The 25,101-nt window shown below is 37.1% G+C and overlaps 2 protein-coding genes across 2 annotated transcripts; both read left to right on the plus strand.

Moving 5' to 3' along the window:
- Positions 1–3,365: 3,365 nt before the first annotated feature.
- On the plus strand, positions 3,366–12,052 carry LOC118241711 (deleted in malignant brain tumors 1 protein-like; the record flags this gene model as incomplete). Its single annotated transcript, XM_035528175.1, is given in 10 exon segments — positions 3,366–3,579; positions 7,084–7,390; positions 7,498–7,815; positions 8,677–8,981; positions 9,232–9,546; positions 10,241–10,342; positions 10,427–10,537; positions 11,016–11,387; positions 11,456–11,758; positions 11,988–12,052. Coding segments are annotated over 10 exon segments (2,412 nt in total), but the record flags the coding sequence as incomplete, so codon positions are not given.
- A 1,066-nt stretch (positions 12,053–13,118) lies between these two features.
- Positions 13,119–21,656, plus strand: LOC118241712 (antigen WC1.1-like). The gene is made up of 15 exons (XM_035528176.1): positions 13,119–13,122; positions 13,207–13,227; positions 13,446–13,760; positions 14,180–14,485; positions 14,605–14,670; positions 14,921–15,235; positions 16,093–16,146; positions 16,233–16,379; positions 16,498–16,596; positions 19,598–19,660; positions 19,926–19,982; positions 20,076–20,150; positions 20,468–20,530; positions 20,654–20,704; positions 21,091–21,656. The coding sequence occupies exons 1-15, from the start codon at positions 13,119–13,121 to the stop codon at positions 21,105–21,107; spliced, it is 1,653 nt and encodes a 550-aa protein (XP_035384069.1). The 3' UTR covers positions 21,108–21,656.
- The last annotated feature ends 3,445 nt before the right edge of the window (positions 21,657–25,101 follow it).

The following is a 25,101-nucleotide window of genomic DNA, read 5'->3' on the forward strand; positions in this document are numbered from 1 at the left end:
CCCCACCACGCGGTCCTTGGCCTCTTCCGTCATCCTCTCGGCGCTCCAAACCCAAGACGGGGCCGGCCGACGCTTGTAGGCGTTGGACAGCTCCACGGTCTCGGGCGAAGGCTGGAGGGTGAGCTGGCTGGAGGTCTCTCGCCTGAATGCAGGCTTGTAATCCATTCTGTCCAAAATGAAACAAGAGAGGAAAAGACACAAGCGTCGTCTGCGGAGACAAAAGACGACGCGCACACGTAAAACTTTGACAGGCTACTTACTTGAATCGCTAGTTAATACCCAAACTGTAGAAAGAAGAACACACACATCAGTGTCACATATAGAATATTACCAAAACGGTCGCGTTTTGCTTAGTGAACACTTCTAAGGAACGCAGTACACCGCTGCGCGTCTGCAATACATTAAATACATAGAATACAGCATTATAGTCAATCTCGAGCTGTAAAGCACCACTCAAGACGCGCATGCACGCTATCTGGGTCCATTTAATCAGTCATTGTAATGTCATCTAGTCAGACACTGTATTTCGGACATAAACGACCTAGCTCGGTCGGTCGGTTCTAGTTGCTAATTTCGCCCATTAAATTTCACTTTTACAGTACATTCTTGACGTACGTAGACGTAGATAATAAAAGCCATGTAAAGAACAAAAGCGTAAAAGTTACAGAGAAAACGAATCGAAGGGCTAAACTTCAAACAATAGGCGAGCCCGGCGTTACTTACCGCACGCCGTGAGAACTGACAGCAGTGGTGTGACAGCTACGAGACGGCAACTGGATAGCAACGGGAGAGCCAATGAAAAATCGAGAGTCACATTGGAACAGGCCAATGGCGCTCTGCTGACTTTGGAAAAGAATTTGTAACAGACCAATGAGAGGACGCAAGCCTTTTAGAACCACTTGGAACAATTTTGAACAACATTGGAACAAAAGATTGTATGTCATGCACGCAATAGGCATTTAATCTCCCTACCGATTTGTAAAAGGTGTGGAAAGCAACGTTCACATGGAACATTTGTTGGTGGCATGCATTTTGCGTAGCGCATGCCAGTAAACCAGAGGAACATTCTCTCTATACACTTTCTATATAGTAATGTCACTGTAGCTATCCTAATTATAACTCTGCTGTCTCTCACTAGCCGATCAATAAATATGTTCTGTCTCTAACCTCACATATAGCGAATAATCATCACTAAACGCATTGTCAGTCGTGATGTCACTATATCTCTCAAAATCTCTCTCTTCTCACAAAAAACTTCCACAACAAGACTCTCAATTTTTCGTGACGTTTACGGTTCAGACTGATGTATGATCAGGTTTATTTCAGACACCGTCAATTAAACGTAGAAGCTGCCGGTCTTCATGCCACCTGTCGAAACAGGTGAAACGCAACAGAACACCCTTCACCTTTCGGAGCAATGTTTCGAAACACTGCGCTTAAGAAATTCAACACAAGAGTCGAAACATCCGTACCAAAGGTATCATTACTACTGCGAAGTAGTGTTGATTAAAACAGGAATAAAAATGAATCGGAATTCTACTGTTGTGTATTTGTGGAAACTGAAAATTGTAGTGGGCTTGGAAAAAGCCATTATTTTTACAAAGGATTTTATATTTGTATCTGTAACAGGCATGGTACAGACTAAACTAAAAAAATAAACAATGAGGTCTTAGAAGAATGGAACTGTAGTGGTATAAATGGTGTTTCTCTCTTTACTACGCTCAGTTTTAGTATTTTAACCATTTTATAGTATATGTAAAAACAGCTTACGAAACCTTCCGCTTTTGCACTTTTTAGACGGCTCCTTAATGATTTGCTTCTGGAAAGCGTCAGTTATCAGCGTTTCCGATTTTTTTCTCTTGAACGCAATTTCGCGGGCGAACGATGGGAAGTATTTTTATTTTACTGAGAATTCATCGAAAGAACATCATGCTACACTGAATGAAGCGAATAACAAATTTGCAATAGTACAGCGATAGTAATGGCCGCTTTCCACGTGTAGGGTGGGCTGAGTGCTTTCAATGTTCATTTGACACTGTGGGACAAGCCTACAAGTGAAAGACAATACGCTTACATTATTCACGTTATCGCTGACTCACAGGTTAAGGGAAAAAAAGTATATAAAGTAAATTCCGCTTTCAATAATTTGATGGCTACCTACAAAATTCTGAGTGGCGTTTGCCATGAGGCTTTTTTTCTAAAAGTTGAACTATTTTAAAATCCCAATCCTTACAGCATGATTACACCATTGTCTATCATTCTGGATTCTTTTGGTTGGGGCTAATACCTTAATATGTGAATATGATGGAAGTTTCACATGTTTCCTTTGTTCCCTGATTCAGGTTTTAAAAAATAATAATTATATGTTTTAACTCATTTCTACGCATGTGTAGAGGAGTCGCGTTTGGCACCGGTTATTTATCAGTGCTTAGATCAGCTCTGTGCAGGTGGCATTAAAGCTGAATCTACACTGAGTGCTTCCTCTCGCTGAAATCAGTCTCCTGTATGCTGGTGACTTTCTCACCACACTCTCCTCAGTCAGACGACTCTAGAGACGGGAGGTGGAGTTCTATTCATCCGCCCTGACGTTCTTTTGATATATATGGAGAAATTTTTAAAAATACCTTTTTGATTTGTCACTGAAGATGTTTGATGATTATACTTCTCTGTCTAATAAGGTAATAGTGATTGTGATTGGTGGCTGTTAGAAACTCTCTCTCTCTCTCTCTCTCTCTCTCTCTCTCTCTCTCTCTCTCTCTCTCTCTTTATAGGGGGCTAGGGGGACCCAGTTTCTTCAGTCTCTCTGTGGTAGTGGAGTTAAAAATTGTGTTGCCTGCTGAGTTTATTGCCTGCTGCGTTTAACAAAGAGTGTGTGCAGGGCAGAGGAAGATGGACAGCTGTCTGACTTTAATTCTTCTGATGTCCACAGTCACACTCACTACTGCTGGTAAGTCCTCATGTCAAAAACACATTTGAGCACATAATCACATTATTATTATTATTATTATTATTATTATTATTATTATTATTATTATTATTAATAATGTGTTTGCTTATATCTTAACACTATTGTAATTTAGTTATTCCTTGACTTTTTTACATCTGTAGCTACACATAAAAGAAGGGACAGAATAGACAGGCAGGCATACATAGCCATACATAACTCATGTACAGTTAATATGGTCTTTTTATCTCTCTTTTCCTCTATCTCTGTCTCTCTGCCTCTCTTTTTCTATCTCCATCTGGTATCTTCTATTTGGTATGCAGACAGTGTGAGACTGGTGGATGGTGGTCGCTCCTGTGCTGGGAGAGTGGAGGTTCTTGAAAGAGGACAGTGGGGAACAGTGTGTGATACTCACTGGGATATGAAAAAAGCTGCAGTGGTATGTAGAGAGCTGGGCTGTGGGGAGGCTGTAGATGTACTGGGTAATGCTCACTTTGGACCAGGATCAGGACCAATCTGGATGGATCAAAGGATATGTACTGGATCAGAGCCTACATGGGAAACATGTGGAGCTCCTAAAATTTCGAGACGACTTGAATGTAATCATGATAAAGATGCTGGAATGATCTGCTCAGGTAAACCGTACTAATTCTCATTCTCAAATGTAATTAATTTTTTCAGTGGTCCACTTTAAAACTTTGTTTAATTGTAACATACATTTCACATTTTAAACATCACACTTCCTAAAATCTTTTTGCCAACTATCTTATTTATTTATTTATCTATCAAAAAAACAAATGCTAAATGATGAAAAAAGTCTTTAGAAGAAACAATATTAGATGAAATGGAGATACAAAATTACTGAGGCAAATGGAGTCAAACTTTGTTTGGGGATTATATTAGGCCAGGGAACTATCTAATCTTTTCTTGTGTTAATCTCTTTCAAGGTTTACTATTATCTGATAGTGAACAGTAACATTAAATAAAATACAGAAGAATGTATCATGGAACATTATATTTATCTAATATGTATATTGTGTTATTACTATAGTGTTATTTTTTGATCACACTAGGGAACAAAATAACTATTGAAAGACTATGTTGATGTTATAATATTTGCAATCTGATGTATTTGTCCATTTCTGTAGTATGTGTATAATACACTATATAGTAATTATGCTAGGTTAGAATATATACATTTAGAGTCTATTTTAAAAAACACAAAGGTGTATAATTAATAATATAAAGTAATTTATTATTTGTGCAAAGTACATAACAATCCACAATTTGGAATGACCTGAAGATTCCATACAACTGGTAAAGGAGTTTGTTTCCATATGTAGTGTTGTAGTATATGAGACCATAAATTAATTGTCTTGGTCTTAGGGTAGGAGGACTCAAATTTTAAGCTTCACATTTTCACATGATCATCAGCAAATATGACCAGAGCAAGTAAATTATGTTCATAACTGTCACTGTGGTATAGTATTTTGAAAGTTGTAGCATTTCCAAAGACAATTGCTTCCAAATGTACAGTTTTAACAGACTAAAACAATCTGCCTTCTCAAAGTATAACAGGTGGTTTCATTTCATGTAACTTAAGTGATAGTGTTCGTATTTGCTTGCTGGTGTGTGGTTATGTGTCCTCAACAAACATAGATGTCAGCTTCGTAAAATTATTATTATTATTATTATTATTAGTAGTAGTAGTAGTAGTAGTAGTAATAGTAGTAGTAGTAGTAGTAGTAGTAGTAGTAGTAGTAGTAATAGTAGTTGTAGTAGTGGTGTTGGTGGTGTTGGTAGTAGTAATATAGCTGCATAATTGTATTATGTATTTCATATATTTGTAGGTTTTATGTATTATCATTATTATTATATCTATGATGATATTACTCAATCTTCCACTTTATCAAAACACGTGGAATTTTACGTAACAGAACGCATGTAATTGATCCTTTCCATAACAGCTTGATTTTTTTCTGTTCATTCATTCATATTACTCCTGTTTTCATTTAATAATACACATGAGTATATGAACCTCTTTGTTTGGTTTAAACTTAGCTGACCTAAATTGAGTTGACTTTACGTTCTGACTTCTGAATAACTTTTATAAAAGTACAGTAGGGACAGAAATGTCTTAATTATATCGTTTGCTTCCATAAGTTTCAATACAGTTGGACTGAAAAAATCATATTTGACTATTTATAGATTATATATTATTTAATGTCACACACAACATACAATATATTATATACACAAATTTAATATTTAGTATATTTGAAGTATAACTAATGCATTTTTACAACATGCAAAAATATCGACGTGGTCATTTTCAACAGTTCCAATGGAGGATGAAATAAAAAAAAAAAATCTAAATCAATCAATAAACAAAACCATGCATAAATGTGAATAAATGGGCACCATAAAAGCAATGTATTTATCGATTTATGGATTTCTTTCTTCACCACGGTAAACCAACATAGTAGAGAAAGCAGTGTGTTCGATTACTCTTGTCTTGTTTTGAATCACGTTGGCACATTAAATATTTCACACCAGAAGTTTTGCGGGGAGGCGAGAAAGACGTCACAGCTTGTCACAACGTTTGCTATTTAACGCCAGCTTTTATCCCCGATGTATGTATGCAGATTTCTATGCTGTGGCGATTCTAACATCTATTGGGGCCCTAAGCAAAAATTCATAGAGGCCCCTCCAACCAGTGTTCATCGCCATTATCTTATAAATAATCTGACACCAACAAGAAATTGCAAAATGTTAACTTTTTATTTCAAAAGTTTTTATTTCAAAACAGTACTATTATTTTCAAAATATAAATATAAATAACGACATTTTAATGAAAGTATATAGTCTTCATTATATTAAAACCACAACAGATATGGGAAATACAATAAAATACACAAACCTCACTGCACATATAGCACAATAATGTATAACAATACACCTCAGTAATTCAGAGTACACTTTTACAAGCTTCTTTCCATCTAAAGTTCATAAGTTAGCATTCATAGCTTGACATTTAGTTCAGTTAGACACAGATTTCATCAGTTAACTAGTGAAAAACTAATGTTCAAATGATCTAATTCCCCCCTCCAAATCACTCCATTACCTATGCTCTGTAAAACTACAGGTAAAACATTACCTACTCTAGAAATTGCAGAGACTGTGTTTATTTCAGTAACAATGCCCAAGAACAAGTTGACTGGTTATGAAGTGTTACTACTAGCTTCTATGTTCTGACAGCCTGGTAGGCTAGCTACACTACTGAGTCAACTAGCTGTCAACTACTGACTCTGACTAATGTCATGGAAAACTGAGCTGGGCACACTAAGATGCTTTGCAAGCTAGGTTAGCTAATATTAAATGTCAAGGTAAACAAATGAAATGTAATTCTAGTGGATGTTATTCAAGTGTGTCTCTCCCTCATTTAAGGCTAGACTTGCAGGAATTAGTTATTAATAATTGTATTTAATTGGTATTATCTGCCCCACTCACTAGTAATGCTTTTTCTCCTCATCCTCTTTTTTCTTCTTTCTCTTTTCACTGCCAGCAGGATAACTCCTCTTAATTTTTGTTCACTGACTTGTGTTGGTGATAACTTGTTGTCATTATTAAACAAATCTTTAACAATACTTGCAACAGGAGGGAGTGGAGTCAGACAGGGCCACTTAGGGAACTGAGATCACAAACTGTCATTGCAAACTTTGCACATTGCCATTGACGTAGTATAAAGTTTGTCAGTTTACAGAATTTAATGATTTTTGCTACAATTTCTCAGCTGTTTTAAGCTGTTACAATATTATGGCACAAATCACAAATGGATTTGGTTTGTGGAGGTTTATAAACCCACTGGTATACCAGTCTGTTGTCTGTGGAATAGGATTACTATCATGCATGCTCTGCAGTGAGACCCCTCTCAAAGGGTTGGAACCAGCTGAGGGAGAGAGAGAAACAAAACAAAACAACCAAAAAAGAATAAATGAAAAAGAAAGTCATGAAGAAAAGGAATAAAAACATGGTTAAAATGAATCAAAAGTTAACATGGTTTTGTGAAATCTGTTTTAGCATTTCTTAGTCATTACATTAAGTTACATTTGTCTCTATTCCTTGTACTAATATTTTAGGAGTGAGGCTGGTCAGTGGTCCTCGCTGCTCTGGGAGGGTAGAGGTGCTTCGTGGGAAAACCTGGGCCACAGTGTGTGATGCTGACTTTGACCAGCAGGATGCAGAGGTTGTGTGTAGAGAGATGGGCTGTGGGCCTCCTGTGGAGATGCTGGGAGCAGCTGCTTTTGGCAGAGGGGATGGCCAGGTGTGGACAGAGGAGCTTCAGTGTAGAGGCAACGAATCTAATATTTACTCTTGTCCGACATCTTCATACAAACACAGTTGCTCTCATGACAATGATGTGGGTCTGTTGTGTGCTGGTAAGAAATATATTTATTTTAAGTAATTACATATTTCCACATCTCCCTTTGCTTATGTACAACACTTTCACATTTAGAATAGATTGTCTTCACTCTATTCATTCTGTCTCCCACAGACAGTGTGAGACTGGTGGATGGTAGTACTCACTGTGCTGGGAGAGTAGAAGTTCTTCACAGAGGACAGTGGGGAACAGTGTGTGATGATGACTGGGATATGAGAGATGCTGCAGTGGTGTGTAGAGAGCTGGGCTGTGGGGAGGCTGTAGATGTACTGGTTAATTCTCACTTTGGACAAGGATCAGGATTAATCTGGATGGATGATGTGGACTGTAGTGGATCAGAGTCTACACTGAAGAACTGTAGATCAGCAGGTTGGGGTAAACATAACTGTAATCAAACTAAAAATGCTGGAGTTATCTGCTCAGGTAAACTGCACTACGTCTGCATATGACATCTATACTGATTGTAATTCACAACCTAATATAGTATTAGTCACTATGGCTCTACTTTAAAATGTCTTTGGCAAATTTGGGTGTTTTTATATGTATTAAATTTCTTAAACTTTTCTGACTATTTGTGTTTGTCATGTCTTATATGTTGGCAGTATTTTGTACATAAAGGTTTTTACTGATATTTTATGACATTAAAGAAAACCACATGAACCAAGCATTAATTAGAGCATTACCATAATATTAATCTATTTAAGCATTACTTGGTCATCACAATAAGTTATATGTGTCTCTATTCCCCATACTAATGTTTTAGGAGTTAGGCTGGTTGGTGGTCTTCGCTGCACTGGTAGAGTGGAGGTGCTTCATGGGAAGACGTGGACCACAGTGTGTGATGCTGACTTTGACCAGCAGGATGCAGAGGTTGTGTGTAGAGAGCTGGGCTGTGGGCTTCCTGTGGAGGTGCTGGGAGCAGCTGCTTTTGGCAGAGGGGAGGGCCAGGTATGGACAAAGGAGCTTCAGTGTAGAGGCAACGAATCCCAGATTCACCTCTGTCCAAAATCATATACTCTCAAACATGACTGCTCCCATGACAATGATGTCGGACTGGTGTGTGCTGGTAAGAAATGCATCATTCATATTTAATCTTGTATTTTTCTGACACTAATCATGTATGTTATTTATAATTTAAACCCATTCTGTTATAGAATTTTATCTATATATGAATTATATATCATTTTAGCATTTTCTCTTTGTAATGGTGATGCTGAAGCTTTTTCTACTGATTTGTTTCCATACCTCTCTGCCTCTTTCTTTCTTCCTAATTTTCATTTTGCACAGACAGTGTAAGGCTGGTGGACGGTGGTGGACACTGTTCTGGGAGAGTGGAGGTTCTTCATAGAGGACAGTGGGGAACACTGTGTGATGATGACTGGGATATGAGAGATGCTGCAGTGGTGTGTAGAGAGCTGGGCTGTGGGGAGGCTGTAGATGTACTGGGTAATTCTCACTTTGGACCAGGATCAGGACCAATCTGGATGGATGATGTGGACTGTAGTGGATCAGAGTCTACACTGAAGACCTGTACATCAGCAGGTTGGGGTAAACATGACTGTAATCAAACCAAAAATGCTGGAGTCAGCTGCTCAGGTAAGATGCTCTAAATCTCAATATAAAACTCAAATAATACAGTTTACTACTCAACATTTATTAATTTCTTTGCCTTTGTCATTTATGAATCTAAAAATATAATACATATTATTGTATTCTTCCCACCTCCAACTCAAAATTTTCCATGACGTTTAAGGGTTGAGACTTTAATGGTCCAGCAAATACACTCACATTTCAACATGTGAATAATAATTATTAGGAATCACAAAATTTTCTTTGTTCTTTCAAGTTAATAATTTAGGGGTCAGATTGGTTGGTGGTCCTCGTTGCTCTGGGAGAGTAGAGGTGCTTCATGGGAAGACCTGGGCCACAGTGTGTGATGCTGACTTTGACCAGCAGGATGCAGAGGTTGTGTGTAGAGAGCTGGGCTGTGGGGCTCCTGTGGAGGTGCTGGGAGCAGCTGCTTTTGGCAGAGGTGAGGGCCAGGTGTGGACAAAGGAGCTTCAGTGTAGAGGCAACGAATCCCAGATTCACCTCTGTCCAAAGTCATCTACTCTCAAACATGACTGCTCCCATGACAATGATGTCGGACTGGTGTGTGCTGGTAAGAAATGCATCATTCATATTTAATCTTGTATTTTTCTGACACTAATCATGTATGTTATTTATAATTTAAACCCATTCTGTTATAGAATTTTATCTATATATGAATTATATATCATTTTAACATTTTCTTTTTGTAATGGTGATGCTGAAGCTGGAGAAGTATTATGATTAATTTACAAATGTTTTGCTGTAGAAATAGTTAAAGAACACAGAGCAACAATACATGTAGTCTTAACAAGTAGAGAGGCAGAAAACCAGGGAATTATTCGATATCAGGCAGCAGTGCCAAAATACAAATGGCTAAGATAACAAACCATTAAAAAAGGAGGGTCAGAAACAAAAAGAGCCAAATGCATCAGATAAACAGCTCAGAAATGCAGACAGAGAAAAGTGGCAAGACTTCAGAATAAAACAAGCGAGTTTAAATAATACAGTTAAGGAGTCCCAAACAGTTCATTGGTCTGCTGTGTTACGAACCATGAGAACCAGCCAGTATTGCGGAGCAGGTGAGCACTGGTGGTGGATGTGGCAAGTGTCTGAGGCCTCCATCTGGTGGCCTGTGTCTAACAATAATGACAATCATGACAATTACGTGTATGTGTCCCCCCCCCCCAACTTAATCACTCTCTCTCTCTCTCTCTCTCTCTCTCTCTCTCTCTCTCTCTCTCTCTCTCTCTCTCCATGACATATAGACATGGTGAGGCTGGTGGATGGTAGCAGTCGCTGTGCTGGGAGAGTGGAGGTTCTTCATAGAGGACAGTGGGGAACAGTGTGTGATGATGACTGGGATATGAGAGATGCTGCAGTGGTGTGTAGAGAGCTGGGCTGTGGGGAGGCTGTAGATGCAGTGGGTAATGCTCACTTTGGACCAGGATCAGGACCAATCTGGATGAATAAAGTGGTCTGTAGTGGATCAGAGTCTACACTGAAGAACTGTGGTTCAAGTGGAAGGGTTAGTGACTGTCAACATGCAGGAGTTATCTGCTCAGGTAAATTATACTAATCTTTAGAATGGATATATTTACCTCGACTGGCATTTCTTCATATTTGCCAACCTTCAGACTTTGTTATACCAGTTATGACATTACAAATTTTGTGCATCTCAGTTGTATATTTGTTTAATAAAAGGAAAGCATGGCATCATTATCATTAGAAGCCTCTATGGACATGAACCTATGAATGTGACATGCATGATAGATCAGTTTTTAACAATTCTTGTGCAGTTCCTTTTTCAGATAGAACAGCTGTGCTTTCTTTCTTCAACATTTGTAAAGAAAATTAAATTATCCTTTGTCACTTATTAGACCACCAACAAAATCTATTTTCTAATAATATATTTCCTTTTTTGCTGTAATTAATGAAGAACCATGCATTAACTAGTGCAATATTATAAAATCAATAATGTAAGTAGTTTCTCTGTCACTAGAATGTGTTCCATGGTCTCTATTCCCCATACTAATATTTTAGGAGTGAGGCTGGTTGGTGGTCCTCACTGTGCTGGGAGAGTTGAGGTGATTCATGGGAAGACCTGGACCACAGTGTGTGATGCTGACTTTGACCAGCAGGATGCAGAGGTTGTGTGTAGAGAGCTGGGCTGTGGGCCTCCTGTGGAGGTGCTAGGAGCAGCTGCTTTTGGCAGAGGGGAGGGCCAGTTGTGGACAGAGGAACTTCAGTGTAGAGGCAACGAATCGGATATTTACGCCTGTCCAACATCTTCTACAGTCAAACATGACTGTTCTCATGACAGTGATGTGGCACTGGTGTGTGCTGGTAAGAGTTGTGTTTTTTAAAACTGATTTCACATTTTACATAAAACATTTTCTGTGTTAAAAATAAATTGTACATGATGATCTGTCTCTGTCGGGACCGCTTTGTCATTATCTATTTTCATTTTTGGTCATACACAGACAGTGTGAGGCTGGTGGATGGTGGTACTCGCTGTGCTGGGCGAGTGGAGGTTCTTCACAGAGGACAGTGGGGAACAGTGTGTGTTGAGGGTGCAAGTGTAATAGCTGCAGTAGTGGTTTGTAGACAGCTGGGCTGTGGAGGGATACTGAGTGCTACTGTAAGTGACACAGCAGGATCTGGACCAATTTGGATGAGTCAACTCACCTGCAGTGGCTCAGAGTCTACACTGAAAAACTGTGGATCATTGGGCTGGGGTAAACATAGATGTAGTCATTTGGACGATGCTGAATTAATCTGCTCAGGTACATTTCAATAATGCTTAATGGCAATCAATAGTCTGTTAAGAGCACAAGATACAAAATATACTGTCAGTGTTTATCATTTTACTTTTTATATCATTAATTTTATGATTTGTTAACTTGAGTGCTCTTCTAGATGTATCTGATTTAGTCTTAATTCTAGACTCACTACCGACAGAATATAGATCAGACAATAATAACCATGGTATTAATGATGTTACTTCACACATAGGTCACAAAATGCCCAGACTTAAAGATGGTCCTCACCTGTGCTCTGGGAGAGTAGAGGTGCTTCATGGGAAGACCTGGTCCACAGTGTGTGATGCTGACTTTGACCAGCAGGATGCAGAGGTTGTGTGTAGAGAGCTGGGCTGTGGGCTTCCTGTTGAGGTGCTGGGAGCAGCTGCTTTTGGCAGAGGGGAGGGCCAGGTGTGGAGAGAGGAGCTTCAGTGTAGAGGCAACGAATCTGATATTTACTCATGTCCAACATCTTTAGTCAAAAAGAACTGCTCCCATTACCGTGATGTGGGACTAATATGCTCAGGTTAAATATTATCTTTATCTTTGTTGCCAGTGAACTAGTAACTATGAGATACTATGACAACAATTGTGCTTGTTCTGTTTACATACCTGTAATCAGTTTTGTGTTTTACAGGTTACACAGCTGCACGTCTTGTGAACGGCTGGGACTCCTGTTCTGGTCGAGTGGAGCTCCAGTACCTCAGTGACTGGGGCTCAGTTTGTGGTGATAGCTGGGATATGAGAGCTGCCAGTGTCCTCTGTGGGCAGCTGAAGTGTGGGAGTGCTGTGGCTGTGTTGGGGGTGGACTGGTTTGGGGAGGGAAGTGATCACATCCGGGCTGATGTGTTTGACTGTCATGGGAATGAGACACACCTGTCAGAATGTCCCATCTCATCATGGAGTCGAGCAGCATGCTCTCATAAACAAGATGTTGGAGTCATCTGCAGCAGTGAGCATTTTTATACCACATTACTTAAAAATAAATTTTATGGGAAAATGCCCTCCTCTGGCAATCTGCGAAAGTAAACATTAGATTATATCTACTGCATTCTCAGAAAAAAATATACACATAAGTATATAGCTATATACCCATATTTTTATGCATCTTTCTGTTTCAGTTTCCTCTCAGGCCTTTCATGAGGGCCGAGTGCAGTTGTCTGGAGGGAGTGAGTGTGAGGGGCAGGTGGAGGTTTACTTTAGCCTGGGCTGGAGGAGAGTTCTCCTGGACTCCTGGAGTGTATCGGAAGCCTCTGTGGTCTGCAGACAGCTGGGCTGTGGCTCTGTGCTGAACTTCTCCAGCTCCTCTCCATCCAGTCCTGAACAACACAGCCACATCTGTATGATGGGTTTCAATTGTTCTGGGAGTGAAGCTCATCTGGGGAACTGCAGCAGTGCAAATCTCCTCAACCTCTCCTGCAGCTCTGGGGAACAGCTGTCAATCACCTGCTCTGGTATGTGTTGTATTTAACATTCTTAAACAATCTCCTCTAAAATTACCATTTTTGTGTGATGATTTATGATTTATGAACCTGGAGTTTGTTAAAGGTACATTTCCATGTATTAACAAAATAACAGAGTTGACTATCTTGGACATCTAAGGTGTAACTGCATATCTACACACAGTGTGTGTGTGTGTGTGTGTGTGTGTGTGTGTGTGTGTTTAACTCAGCCCACAGCTCTATCAGACTGGTTGGTTCTGGTGGAGATTGTGCAGGAAGGCTGGAGGTTTTCCTCAACGGCTCATGGGGGACAGTGTGTGATGACTCATGGGATATTGAGGATGCCCAGGTGGTGTGCAGGCAGCTTCAGTGTGGAGTGGCCCTCAGTGCCCACGTACCAGCCTGGTTTGGTCCAGGAACCGGGCCCATATGGCTGAATGAGGTGCAGTGTGAGGGGAGGGACACGTCCCTGTGGAACTGCAGGTATCAGTCTGGGGGAAAGCATGACTGCAGACACAAGGAGGACGTAGGGGTCGTGTGCTCAGGTGAAGTGTGCTGACTGCAGCTGTTTGTCATTTTGTTAATTAAACTGTTTAGTGATCACTAAAAATGTAAGTAAGACACATAAGTAGACAGAATTTTCAAACCTGGATCAAGAATTGCCAAATGTTCAGTTTAAAGACAAAAGTCAAATCTAAAGGTTTATGAAATTTAAGCACACAAGAATGATAAATGGTCATTCTGAAAGAAGATAGCACAAAACTGTATGCAATATAGTAACACTCATTTTATTTTGGTTTTAGCTATTTACATTTTATTATATTAGCAAATCTGAGTTTCATATGGGTGTAAGCAACATACAAACCAGTAATTAACAGTTATTAACAGACAATGATAGCAACTGTGTATATATGGTAGGCGAAAAGTAAGCTCTCATTTTGCCTACACATCTTTTTCTCAGCAGATTTTAAAGAAATCAGACTCACTAAGGGGTGTGAAGGGAATCTGGAAGTGTTCTACAATGGAACCTGGGGAAATGTGTGTGTGAATGGGATGAATGAGGAAACAGTAAATTTGATCTGTCAAGAGCTGAACTGTGGAAGAACAGGTAGTGAGTCCACATCCAGAGCAAAATTGGAATCATCTCCTAACTGGCTGGATCAGGTGAAATGTAGGAAACATGACTCCACTCTATGGCACTGCCCATCTGATCCTTGGGGGCACAATAAGTGTGATAATGGCAAGGAGGTGGCTCACATTACCTGTTCAGGTAGGCAGATTCTCCCTGCATGTAAAGATTCTTGCAGATATCAAGTAGCTGAGAAGTTAATAATTAAATGCTCATGAGTGTTAAATCTGCAATCATAATTTATATTACCATACTCACAGAAGAGCAGAAACATTTACAAAAACATGTGAAATGCTCCTCATTTCCCCATCAAAGACAGTGCTCAGGTAAGGATGCGGTAATTAATGAGAGCATTAATCAATGTTCTTCCAATATCCTAATCTAGTCATTGTAAATTTTAATTGTAAATTTTGTAAATTTAAATTTTAATTTAATTGTAAATTTTAACTCAACATCAATACTTCACGCAGTCAAAGCTGTCACGAAATGTGGTATCTGCTGAACCCAGACAGTTATGTTACTGCCCTAACTGTCCTGTGCAGTATTTTCTCCTCATGTCATATGTCTGTGGTGTAGTTCACCTGCCTCTCAGGCTGAGTGGACCAGAGGGAAGCTGCTCTGGAAGGCTGGAGGTTTATCATAATGCTGTGTGGGGCTCCATCTGTGATGATCAGTGGGACATCAGGGATGCTGAGGTGGTCTGCAGGCAGCTGGGCTGTGGGAAGGCACTGAGTGCTAATGGGAGTGCTGCCTTTGGTGCTGGTGAAGGGGTGATCTGGTTGAACAGAGTGGAGTGTAGAGGGGATGAGTTTCACCTGTGGGACTGCAGTTATTCACTGAAGAACCACACTGATTGCTCCCACAAAGAGGATGCTGGCATCACTTGTGCAGGTCAGAGGATACCTCAGACAGGGTTTTGGATTCAATAAATAACTACCTTGACAAATTCAGTAGTTGAAAAATAGAAATTGTGCTTGCAATGTTTTGATGTTTTTTTAGTTTGTAGTCTAATTACACCTTGTTATGCATCTCTGGGTGTTGAACCTGGTGATGAGGGATACACCTGTGCAGCACATCATCAATTAGTCATGTTGCTTTAAACTTGTGCTTCAGTAAGCAAGGACTCTGGGTGGAAGTTTTGTCACTGAGCCCTCTGTCCTCACATCTCATCCTTGCATCATTTTGTCATGTCCCTAGAGGGAGGAGCTAAGTCATGAGAAAGAGATGCAAAGAAGTGAGATAACAGTTAAAGAAAGAACCGATTAATTAAGTTCTTCCCTCGTAACTAATGTATAGCCCTGAAAATACACGTCCTTATACATTGAGGTAGCATTAGTATACAGTCAAATCTGATCAAAAAATGAGCAAATATAAATGTCATCCACAGCTTCATTATTCATGAATAGCTTTTTGGCTTACCAGAACTGCCAACCTTAAAATTAAATATTGACATTTGGTCCATGACAATGTACATCAGTGACAATGATACATTTTTTTAATAACCTGAGAAATGCTGGATTTTGCAGGTAAATCATTATCATCATTATGTGTGTCAACATCAATAACAACAACAATAATAATAATAATAATAATAATATCAAAAATGTCTAGAAAGAAATGTAATTTAAATGATATAACAGACATATACTTGCTAGGGTCAATTAGAGAATAGAGCTAATTATGGCTTTGATTTTGTATGTGTGTGTGAGTTCTGTGTCCACCTAACTGATTTAGTTCTCTATTTCTAGACATCTCCCTGACCCCTGTTATTACAAGCAAAGTAACCACCAACTCCATCTCAGGTCCTCTTTTCATTCCTCTCCCTCATTTTTCTAAAATGTTCAAATGAAAAATACTGTTTATACAGTTTCTCTTTTGCAATTTCCAGTTGGTAAATCTGAGATGATAACAACCAGTCGACCTCTACCTCAACCAGCTACCTCTCCAGTGGTCCTGCTGGTACTGGGAGTGCTGCTCTTCCTGGCCTTAGTGCTTCTCTCTGGGCTGGTTTACCAGAACAGAGTACTCAGGAAAGGTAGGGCACATTCACATATAATCCACAGTTTCAGACATCTTATATCATAGACATCTTATAATCCTTCAGTCTGTCATTAATTTGCTGGAGCCATGTTTCCTCCTGTCTTCACACCCAGTACTCTCTAAGAGGAGGCATATGACTTTACCTGAAGTAATCTATGAGGAGATTGACCACAGAATCACTAATGAAAGAACTCCCATCTCAGCTCAAAAGGGTGAGTAATATAGAAGGGTAATATTGCAGGCATTCCTAGTGTGTATGACAGAGATTAAAAAAAATAATAATTACAGAGTGAGAGAAAAATGAGAGCTTGTGTGTTATATTTGTTATTTTGAAGCTGTGTGACTGTATCAAACTCTTTTCATACCTTTCACATCTTGCTGCTCACTACATTAAGAGATCTGAACAGTATCATGATAAATGTCGGCCTTATTACTATAAGGCAAGGCAAGTTTTAATATGTAGTAACTTTCATGCACAATAGGAATTCAAAGTACTTTGCTCAAATTTATAGAAACATTGAGTGGGAAAAAAAAGTTTTAAATAATAAAGGCTGAGATCTGTCACCTCAGAAAGGGCTTTTCAAAAAAATAGAAGTAGAGTTAAAGTAAAGTCAAATTAGAAGATAAAAGATAAAGGCACAAGAAAACAAGAACATTGTCAATTTAGACTTAAAAACAATGATATTTGGGGTATATCTAACATCAAGAAGGTTGTGATTGCTTTTAGCATCATACTGTCTAAAAGTTGCCTCACCATATTTGGTTCTGATTCTAGGCAGCATTAGCTGACTAGCCTGACTGGCCTATTGGGTTTGTACTCTTCCAGTAGATCAGAGATGTTTTTTGGTTCTAGGCCATTCAGTGATTTATATACAATTGTTTGTATATAATTATATATAGAAGTACCAAAAATGAAGAACTTTGAAATGAATTGGTAGTGGATGTAAGAATGTGAAAACTGGAATCAATGTGCTCAACTTTATTTGTTTTGGTAAGATTTCTGGCAGCTGCCTTTTAAATAATCTGTAATGGTTTAATTGTAAACTTGACCCATATAAAGACTAGTGCAGTAATCTTGTCTGTAGGACAAAACATACTTCATTGGTATGTTGGACTCTATCCTACTGTACTGTACTAGGATATTCTATGACAAAGCACTTTTGTAAGTCGCTCTGGATAAGAGCGTCTGCTAAATGCCATAAATGTAAATGTAAATATATGAGAAAAAGGCATGTATTAGTTTCTCTATGCCCTGCTTAGACATGAAGTCTTTACCCTTTGATATATTCTTTAGATAGTTAACAGTTGTTCTTTGTTAATGATTTGATGTAACCTGAAGTTCTGATCAGAATCAACATTCTGATTTCTGACTTTTTCTTTAGTCTTCAGGGCTCTAGTGTCAAGACGAGAACTGAGCTCAAGTCAGTCATTGCTGTTAATGGCCAAATATAATCTCCTGTCTTTTCCTTGTTTAATTTGGTGCCTTTCCAGTTTTTTTATCTCTAGGCAATTTTTTACATGCTGAATATGTAAATGTGATGTAAAGTAATATATTTAAAGAATTATATAGTTGAGTGGGCAAGTGGTAATTGTGGGCATACTGCTAAGCAGTATCTGATTAGGCAAAGTTGGAGTGTGTAATTCTTCTAATTCTCCACTTAGTAGAAGTGTATGCTCACACCTTTTGGCTTTTGTCTCAAGTGTATGCTTGAGTGTGTTAGTATGTGTGAGGGAGAGAGACAGAGAGTGAAATAAAGAACAAGAAGGGGAAAGAGAGATAAGTTGAGTGTGTGCATGATTGTTTGAGTTGGTTTGAGTGTGTGAGAGAAGCAGAGATACATAGAAAGAGCAATAGGAAGAGGTAAGGGGTTAAATCTTTGTGTGACTGCGTGTGGCTCCGACAGACAGAAAGACTAAGAGGATAAAGGTTAGACAGAGTGTGTGCACATGTTTGTGTGTTTTTATTTGCATGTGTGGTGCAGGGGTACTTCAAGACTCTTGTCTAAACTGAGACACACACAGAATGAAGGAGGGTATAGCTTAGCCCCTTTGTTTGGCAGTCAGGAGGGGCAGAACTGTGCCTATGCTTTTCTGTTGCTCCTTTCCCTGCTCTGTTTTACTCTCTCTCTTACTCCTTCTACCTGTTCTACATATGCTTTCATGCTTTCTCTCTCTTCTTCTTCTCTTCTCACTCTTGTTCCCTGCTCTCTCACTTCTGTCATGTGAAAAGTAATTTACATTTAATACATGTTACATTTAAGAACTTACATTTCACTTTAATACTATTTTCACATGTTCTCATCAAATAATCTTATGAAATGTTTCCTTTGAGAGATAAAACTACATGTGAATTGTGATTTTGTTTTTGCATCACCAGTTCATGCTAACTAAATAACACAAATGTGCAAAATGAATAGTTTACTGGTTATATTTCTCATTTTATAAGTTTTTATACATTGTTAATATATTTTGTACATACATAGAATACATATATATATATATATATATATATTTATCTTTGCATATATATATTTCACATATAGAGAATATGTATATTTCTCTAAGCACCCCTGTTTTCTTTTCCTCAGTTTGGACAGAGCACTCTCCACCATTTCACTGCGAGTTATACTGTGTATGACTGTGTATTTGATGAAAAAACCAAACTTGAACTTGAACTTGAACTTGTGTTATCTAGTTAGCAGTGCCCCCTTGTTAACTTAACCAGTGCCTTCATTTTAATGGTTCAATATGTGTTTTTTGGTAAGTGAAATGGTTATAAGTGAGTAGATTTTAAATGATCATTGTCTTCTGACTTGCTTTTAAATACTGGCATCACTATTATTATTAGCTGCTCAAACGTTTGGAAAGATACTAGGTCATTATGGGACCTGTAGTCTCTGTAGTGAATTTATATAGTATAGTTCTACTCAACAGGTTAAAATGTAAAGCATTATGGATTTTGTACTGAATTTTAGCTCAGTGACTTTTACCAGTGATTATAGTGGGGCATGGAAACATTTCAGTGGGGCATATGCTCCATTAAATTGGGTCTAGTGACACCCCTGGATTATTGTATTTGTATTGTATGGAGACATGGCAGTCAACTGGACAAATATTCTGTTTTTCTCACAGCTCATTATTATCCCTGAAGGAAGATGCTCATGATTTTCTGTTTCAAGCATGTTTCATGATTGCTCTGTTCTCTTCTGACAGAATATATTGACTCAGAGGCTCAGCATTCTGGTTATGAAGATGTTGGTAAAGAGCTTTTCTCAGGTAAGGGTGGGATTACATCTCACAGAGAAATATTAGAAATTATAGAAATCATAGCATTCTTTAATAATCTTATACTTCCAATCAATTCTGTTTTGTCGTACTTTTTAAAAACTCCTTAATCAGTGTGCTGTGGATGCCAGATGTGGTAGCTTGTGGATGTGTTACCTTGTAGAGTTTTGGTGACTGTTCTCATAGATAATTCTCTTTGGATGCAACATATATCTTAATATAATTTACAAGAAATTCACTTTTCTTTTGGTTACAGCAAAATCTGTCAGTGAAGAAAAGACTGAGTATTATGATGATGCTGTCACCAGTAGTGGTCTGTCAATTAAATTTGTTTAATTCCTCACTTCATTAAAATGAAAGAGATGATGACTGAAATTACTCTATCAACTCATTTTATTTGATTTAGGTGATCTAGGGACAGAAAATCCACAGGATAATTACAGTGACATCACACATGGACAGACACCTGATACTGTAGCAAGTATGCTTGAATAAAACCCCCTTGCTTCTGAAAAATGTAGTTCTACTAATAATTTCATTAGTCACACTACTGCCCAAATAGGTAACTGTAATTTGCTGTCAATTTGCAACAGTGATAAAAAACTTCAACCTTGTGCAGCTTTGTCTTGTAACATTGACAGTGATACATATATAACATTGTCTTGTAACATTGACAGTGATACATATATATAAGCTATTTTTGTTCATTTTTACATCAATTTGCACTCTCAGTTTTAAACACATTAATAACACTCAACAACACTGATGTCTGATGGTATTTATCTTACATTTTGATAGAGGATGTGGTAGAGATCTATGATGATGCCATTACTGTTGGACCAAACTCACATCTTACAACAGGTTGGTTTCTTTTAAAATGATAAAGGAATTCTAAGCACAAGAATTATCACATTAATAATGTCAGACTTGTTGCTCATTGGCATTAAAACTTGTTTACATGTGTTGGCGTGGCTCTCACTGCAGAGTACTATGATGATGTCATCTCCGCTGGACAAGATTCTTTAAGTGGTACAGGTGAGAATACAGTGGTGGTTTAGGTGGAGCCCATTATAACAGGTTTCTATTTCTCTTTACTTGCACATTCCAGCTGCACTGCTTATTAATAATAAAAGAGAGACTGGCCTTTCTGTATCATCTGACACATGATGTATTGTAGTGTAATGATAATGTGTGCTGTGAGAATACTGACCAATCTAAAACATTATAGACATGTGATCTGTGTGCTTTGAGGAATCACCAAATCTAAAAAGCATCAATAATTTATGTTTAAAAAAACATTTAACTGTATTATATCATCTGTTCATTTTGTTACATTGCAAGGCATCCTGTATTTGGAACATACATAAATATCAATTTGCAAAACTAAATTGGTATATTTATTCTTGTTCTTTTACTTGCAGACTATGATAACCTGTAAGACACAGAGGAAAGGCTTCAGTCGAAGAAAACCTCATGAATGAGAATGCTTTTGCTCAGGAAATGACATTTGACCTCTTCAAACTCAAACAGTGTTTAGATCATAAATGGTTCAATGTCTTGCTTCACCCTTTTGCCAGAACACATTTTTGAAAATCATTTTAAACATAGAAGCATCATAGAAATACAATATTAATCCTTTTATATACATATATTACATGCATGATGTTGAATTCGGTAGCTTAAAATGGCTGATATGTTATTTGTTGCAAGGGCTCATTTATCAGTATTCAGTGTATGTGCTCCCTGGGAATCAAACCCATGACCATGGTGATATTAGCACCATGTTCATAAGATTATTATGCTTTTATACAGTTTTATACACAGTTAGCCAGCATTTAGATTCTGTTTTGTTCTGGTTTTGTTTTGTATAAAGATGCACACCTCTGTATAGGCCTACAACAAAGTCATCAGTGTTAAAGGATTGATTCACTACTGAATCCTATAAATATGCACAATAGATACCTTGACCTGCCTTGACAACCGCCTTGTGAGTGAAAACGTTGTAATGAATAAAGGATTATTACACAGTTACGAATGACTTTCATTTCTGTGCATTTTGTCCTCTGCTAATAAAGAACTCACATATTGTACAAGCTAAAAGTAGAACATTTATGATTAAAACAACTAATGTTCCATTTAATGTCTGTTTTATTACTTGCCTTCCCATAAAGACAGCCAACTAATGACTGTTTCACATCCTTAAACTAGATGTCACTTTGTAACAGAATTATTAATTAATAATGTTGTACTTTCACAGTCAATGCTGTATTGTCATAAACATACAACTTTTTAAATTCTTTCTCAGCAAAATATGTCAATGAAGAAAAGAATATTATGATGATGCCATCACCAGCAGTGGTCTGACAAGTAAATTTGTTTAATTCGTCAATTCATTAAAATTAAAGAGATGATTACAGAAATTACTGTATCAGATCATTTTTCTTTCTTACTTTTTAATCTGTTTAGAGGGAAATTGTGCTAAAAATAAATATAAAAGCACACTGACATATTTGGAATTAATAAAAGCATATTTTACACAGTCTGTGTGGATTTCATTGTCCAATGTATCAGATCAGTGAATAGTTAAATGAGGCAGGGCCCATACAGCTCTTCTGTAAACAGTTACATTTAGAGCTGTGCATATGCATGTCCATGTAAAGACTTTTTATGTTGCTGTTGTCATTTTAGTTGCTAAATTACTGATCATCAAACATCTAAACATTTAACCTGGACTGATAAATTGTACTAAAGTGGCCTTTTTAGTATCAGCACCTTTGCTGCAATTATAAATTGTGCTATAAAACATTGGTATGAATCATCAAAACACAACACAAAAATGCTGCATGTTTATTCACAAATAGACAAATATTCTTCATCAGATAAGCCCACAGAAAGAACTCACAGATCAGGGACACTGTCCTAACACTCTATTTATTGCCATTATTGCCAGCAATGGGTATTCATGTAAAGTGTGAACACATTATCGCCATACGCATATTTATAGGGTTTTTCTACCTGCTTATTCCAACTACCTTCACCTAATAACACATTGTAATAACACTGTGTAATAATACATTTTAATAACAATGTAATTATGTATTGTAATAACACTTTTAATAACACATTGTAATTACATATAGCAATAACAATGTAATAACACAATGTAATAACATTTTATTAACACCATGTTAATAACAGCAATAATAATAAAGTTAATGAGAGGACAAAACAAATATATATATATATATATATATATATATATATATATATATATATATATATATATATATATATATATAGATAGATAGATAGATAGATAGATAGATAGATAGATAGATAGATAGATAGATAGATATAATGTCGCCTAAAACAGTTCCAGTTTGATTTATTGTCTACATTCATTGTATCAAATATAACTACTACAATGCATTGGACAGTGGACCTTGGTAGGAAACAGCTTCCTGTTGACAGTAATATGTTCTTCTGGCTTGTAACACATATTACAGTTACATACAAAACATTGCCAAATGTTGCAGCAAATCTGTAAAGCTTCACACATTCGACCCAGGTGTCATCAAAGGACAACTGCTGCAGTCTTCTGAGATTCTATGCTGTATGAAGAGAAGTAAAAAAAATAAATGTAAATTGCACATAAAAAATAGCAGTCAAAATTCAAAACGTTTTTTTTTTCTAAACACCAGCAAAAGCTCACAAAAAAGGTACTTCACAAACAAGAGATATGATATGCAAGGTGCCATATCTCTTGAAAAAAGTCTATCTATCTATCTATCTATCTATCTATCTATCTATCTATCTATCTATCTATCTATCTATCTATCTATCTATCTATCTATCTATCTATCTATCTATCTATCTATCTATTTCTCTCTCTCTCTCTAATATATATATATATATATATATATATATATATATATATAATATATATATATATATATATAATATATTCCTTCTGCTACATTAAAATTTTCTTTTTTTTTACATTTTGTATGTTTTGCCAAAAGCTGTCAACTGTGGGATCTGCTTTGCTTCAGTTGACCTACATAATGAACAGTGAACGTTTTCTGGCGTGGGACTCAAATTATTACATTTATGAAAAGTAGCTTGCAATATATACTTTTCTGTGAGGTTCACACATCACATGAACTGTAAAATCAGCTCGTGCTCCTAATATGTGCATGATTAATTAGAAAGTAAATAAGAAAGTAATAAGAAAGTAAAATATGGTTAGATATCAATTATATTCTAAGAAAAAAAATGGCTAGCTAGCTACGTAGCTATAAACTACAAGCACTAGAAACATAAATGCAGCAGCTGAATTGAACTCAGGGTGTGCAGGAAGGCATGCCCTATGTTGTGGCATATTTTCAAGATTCTAAAGGTTCTGAGGTTATAAAAATTAAGGTTTATTATTGATTTTACATATTGATATTTATTTTGACCACATACAGGTGCATTTGTTAGCTGGGCAATGAAGCATATCTAGCTACATAGCCAGCCAGTCTGACTAATTGGTCACCTAATTGCAATGTAAATAGAATGAAAAGTAAAATGTCTAGTAAGTGACCTTTGGCAAGAGCTTGGAATATTCCCAGAAACTGTACTAATCACAAAACGATTACCAAATCCAGTGTGATGCTTGTGTGTTATGTCATATACACAATGTTTAGCCGATATGAAAAACCTTATGTAGCTTAAACATAACACATGAAGTAAGTAGGACAAAGACCCAGAGCAAAGAAAAAGCTGTTTGTAAGAATTTCTGCATGCTGAATCCAAATATGTTTTTAGAATTTCTCTATTAACCTTTTGTTGTTGTTTATGTTATTGTTGTTGTTCTCATTCCATTATATTTGCATCTACATGTATGGCATTTAGCAGAAATCTACCAAAGTGCTTTTAGTTGTCTAGTTAACTGTACCAAGAAAAGTGCAGGCAAACTATTACTGGAGAAATGTTCAAGATTGTACATATTAAATTTAAGTGTAATAACAGCCTTATTTATTAATAAGTAATATATACTTCATGTAATTCACTTAAAAACCTTGAAACCTTGAAAGAAACATCTTTAAAAGTGATTTGAATTCAGTATAAAAATTATGAGGGCCTCATATTTTATTTTGAGGGACACAGAAGTAAAATTGTTGCCTTGTGTTAGTAAATGATTTCCAGTGAAGAAACTCACAACTTGAGTAGTCTTTTCAACATATACTTTATTACTTTCACTAAAGTAATAATTTAAATGAGTACTTTTATTTCTACTTGAGCAATTTTTATTTTAAAGTAACAGTACTTTTACTTGAGTAGAGTTTTTGGTTACTTCACGCACCTCTGTTGGTGTGTAGTGGGTAGAACAGTGATCTACTGCAGAAATTCATAAGAAGAAAAATTATAAGGTCAACATTAAATTGATG

The sequence above is a fragment of the Electrophorus electricus genome, chromosome 7 (assembly GCF_013358815.1).
Source record: "Electrophorus electricus isolate fEleEle1 chromosome 7, fEleEle1.pri, whole genome shotgun sequence".
Classification (NCBI taxonomy): domain Eukaryota; kingdom Metazoa; phylum Chordata; class Actinopteri; order Gymnotiformes; family Gymnotidae; genus Electrophorus; species Electrophorus electricus.

What these genes read in the sequence shown, in the direction of transcription:
- LOC118241712 (XM_035528176.1), top strand. An exon ending in TGCTGGCATCACTTGTGCAG is followed by an intron (nt 15,236 to 16,092) that starts GTCAGAGGATAC and finishes CTCTATTTCTAG; the next exon opens with ACATCTCCCTGACCCCTGTT. An exon ending in TGGTAAAGAGCTTTTCTCAG is followed by an intron (nt 19,661 to 19,925) that starts GTAAGGGTGGGA and finishes TTTTGGTTACAG; the next exon opens with CAAAATCTGTCAGTGAAGAA.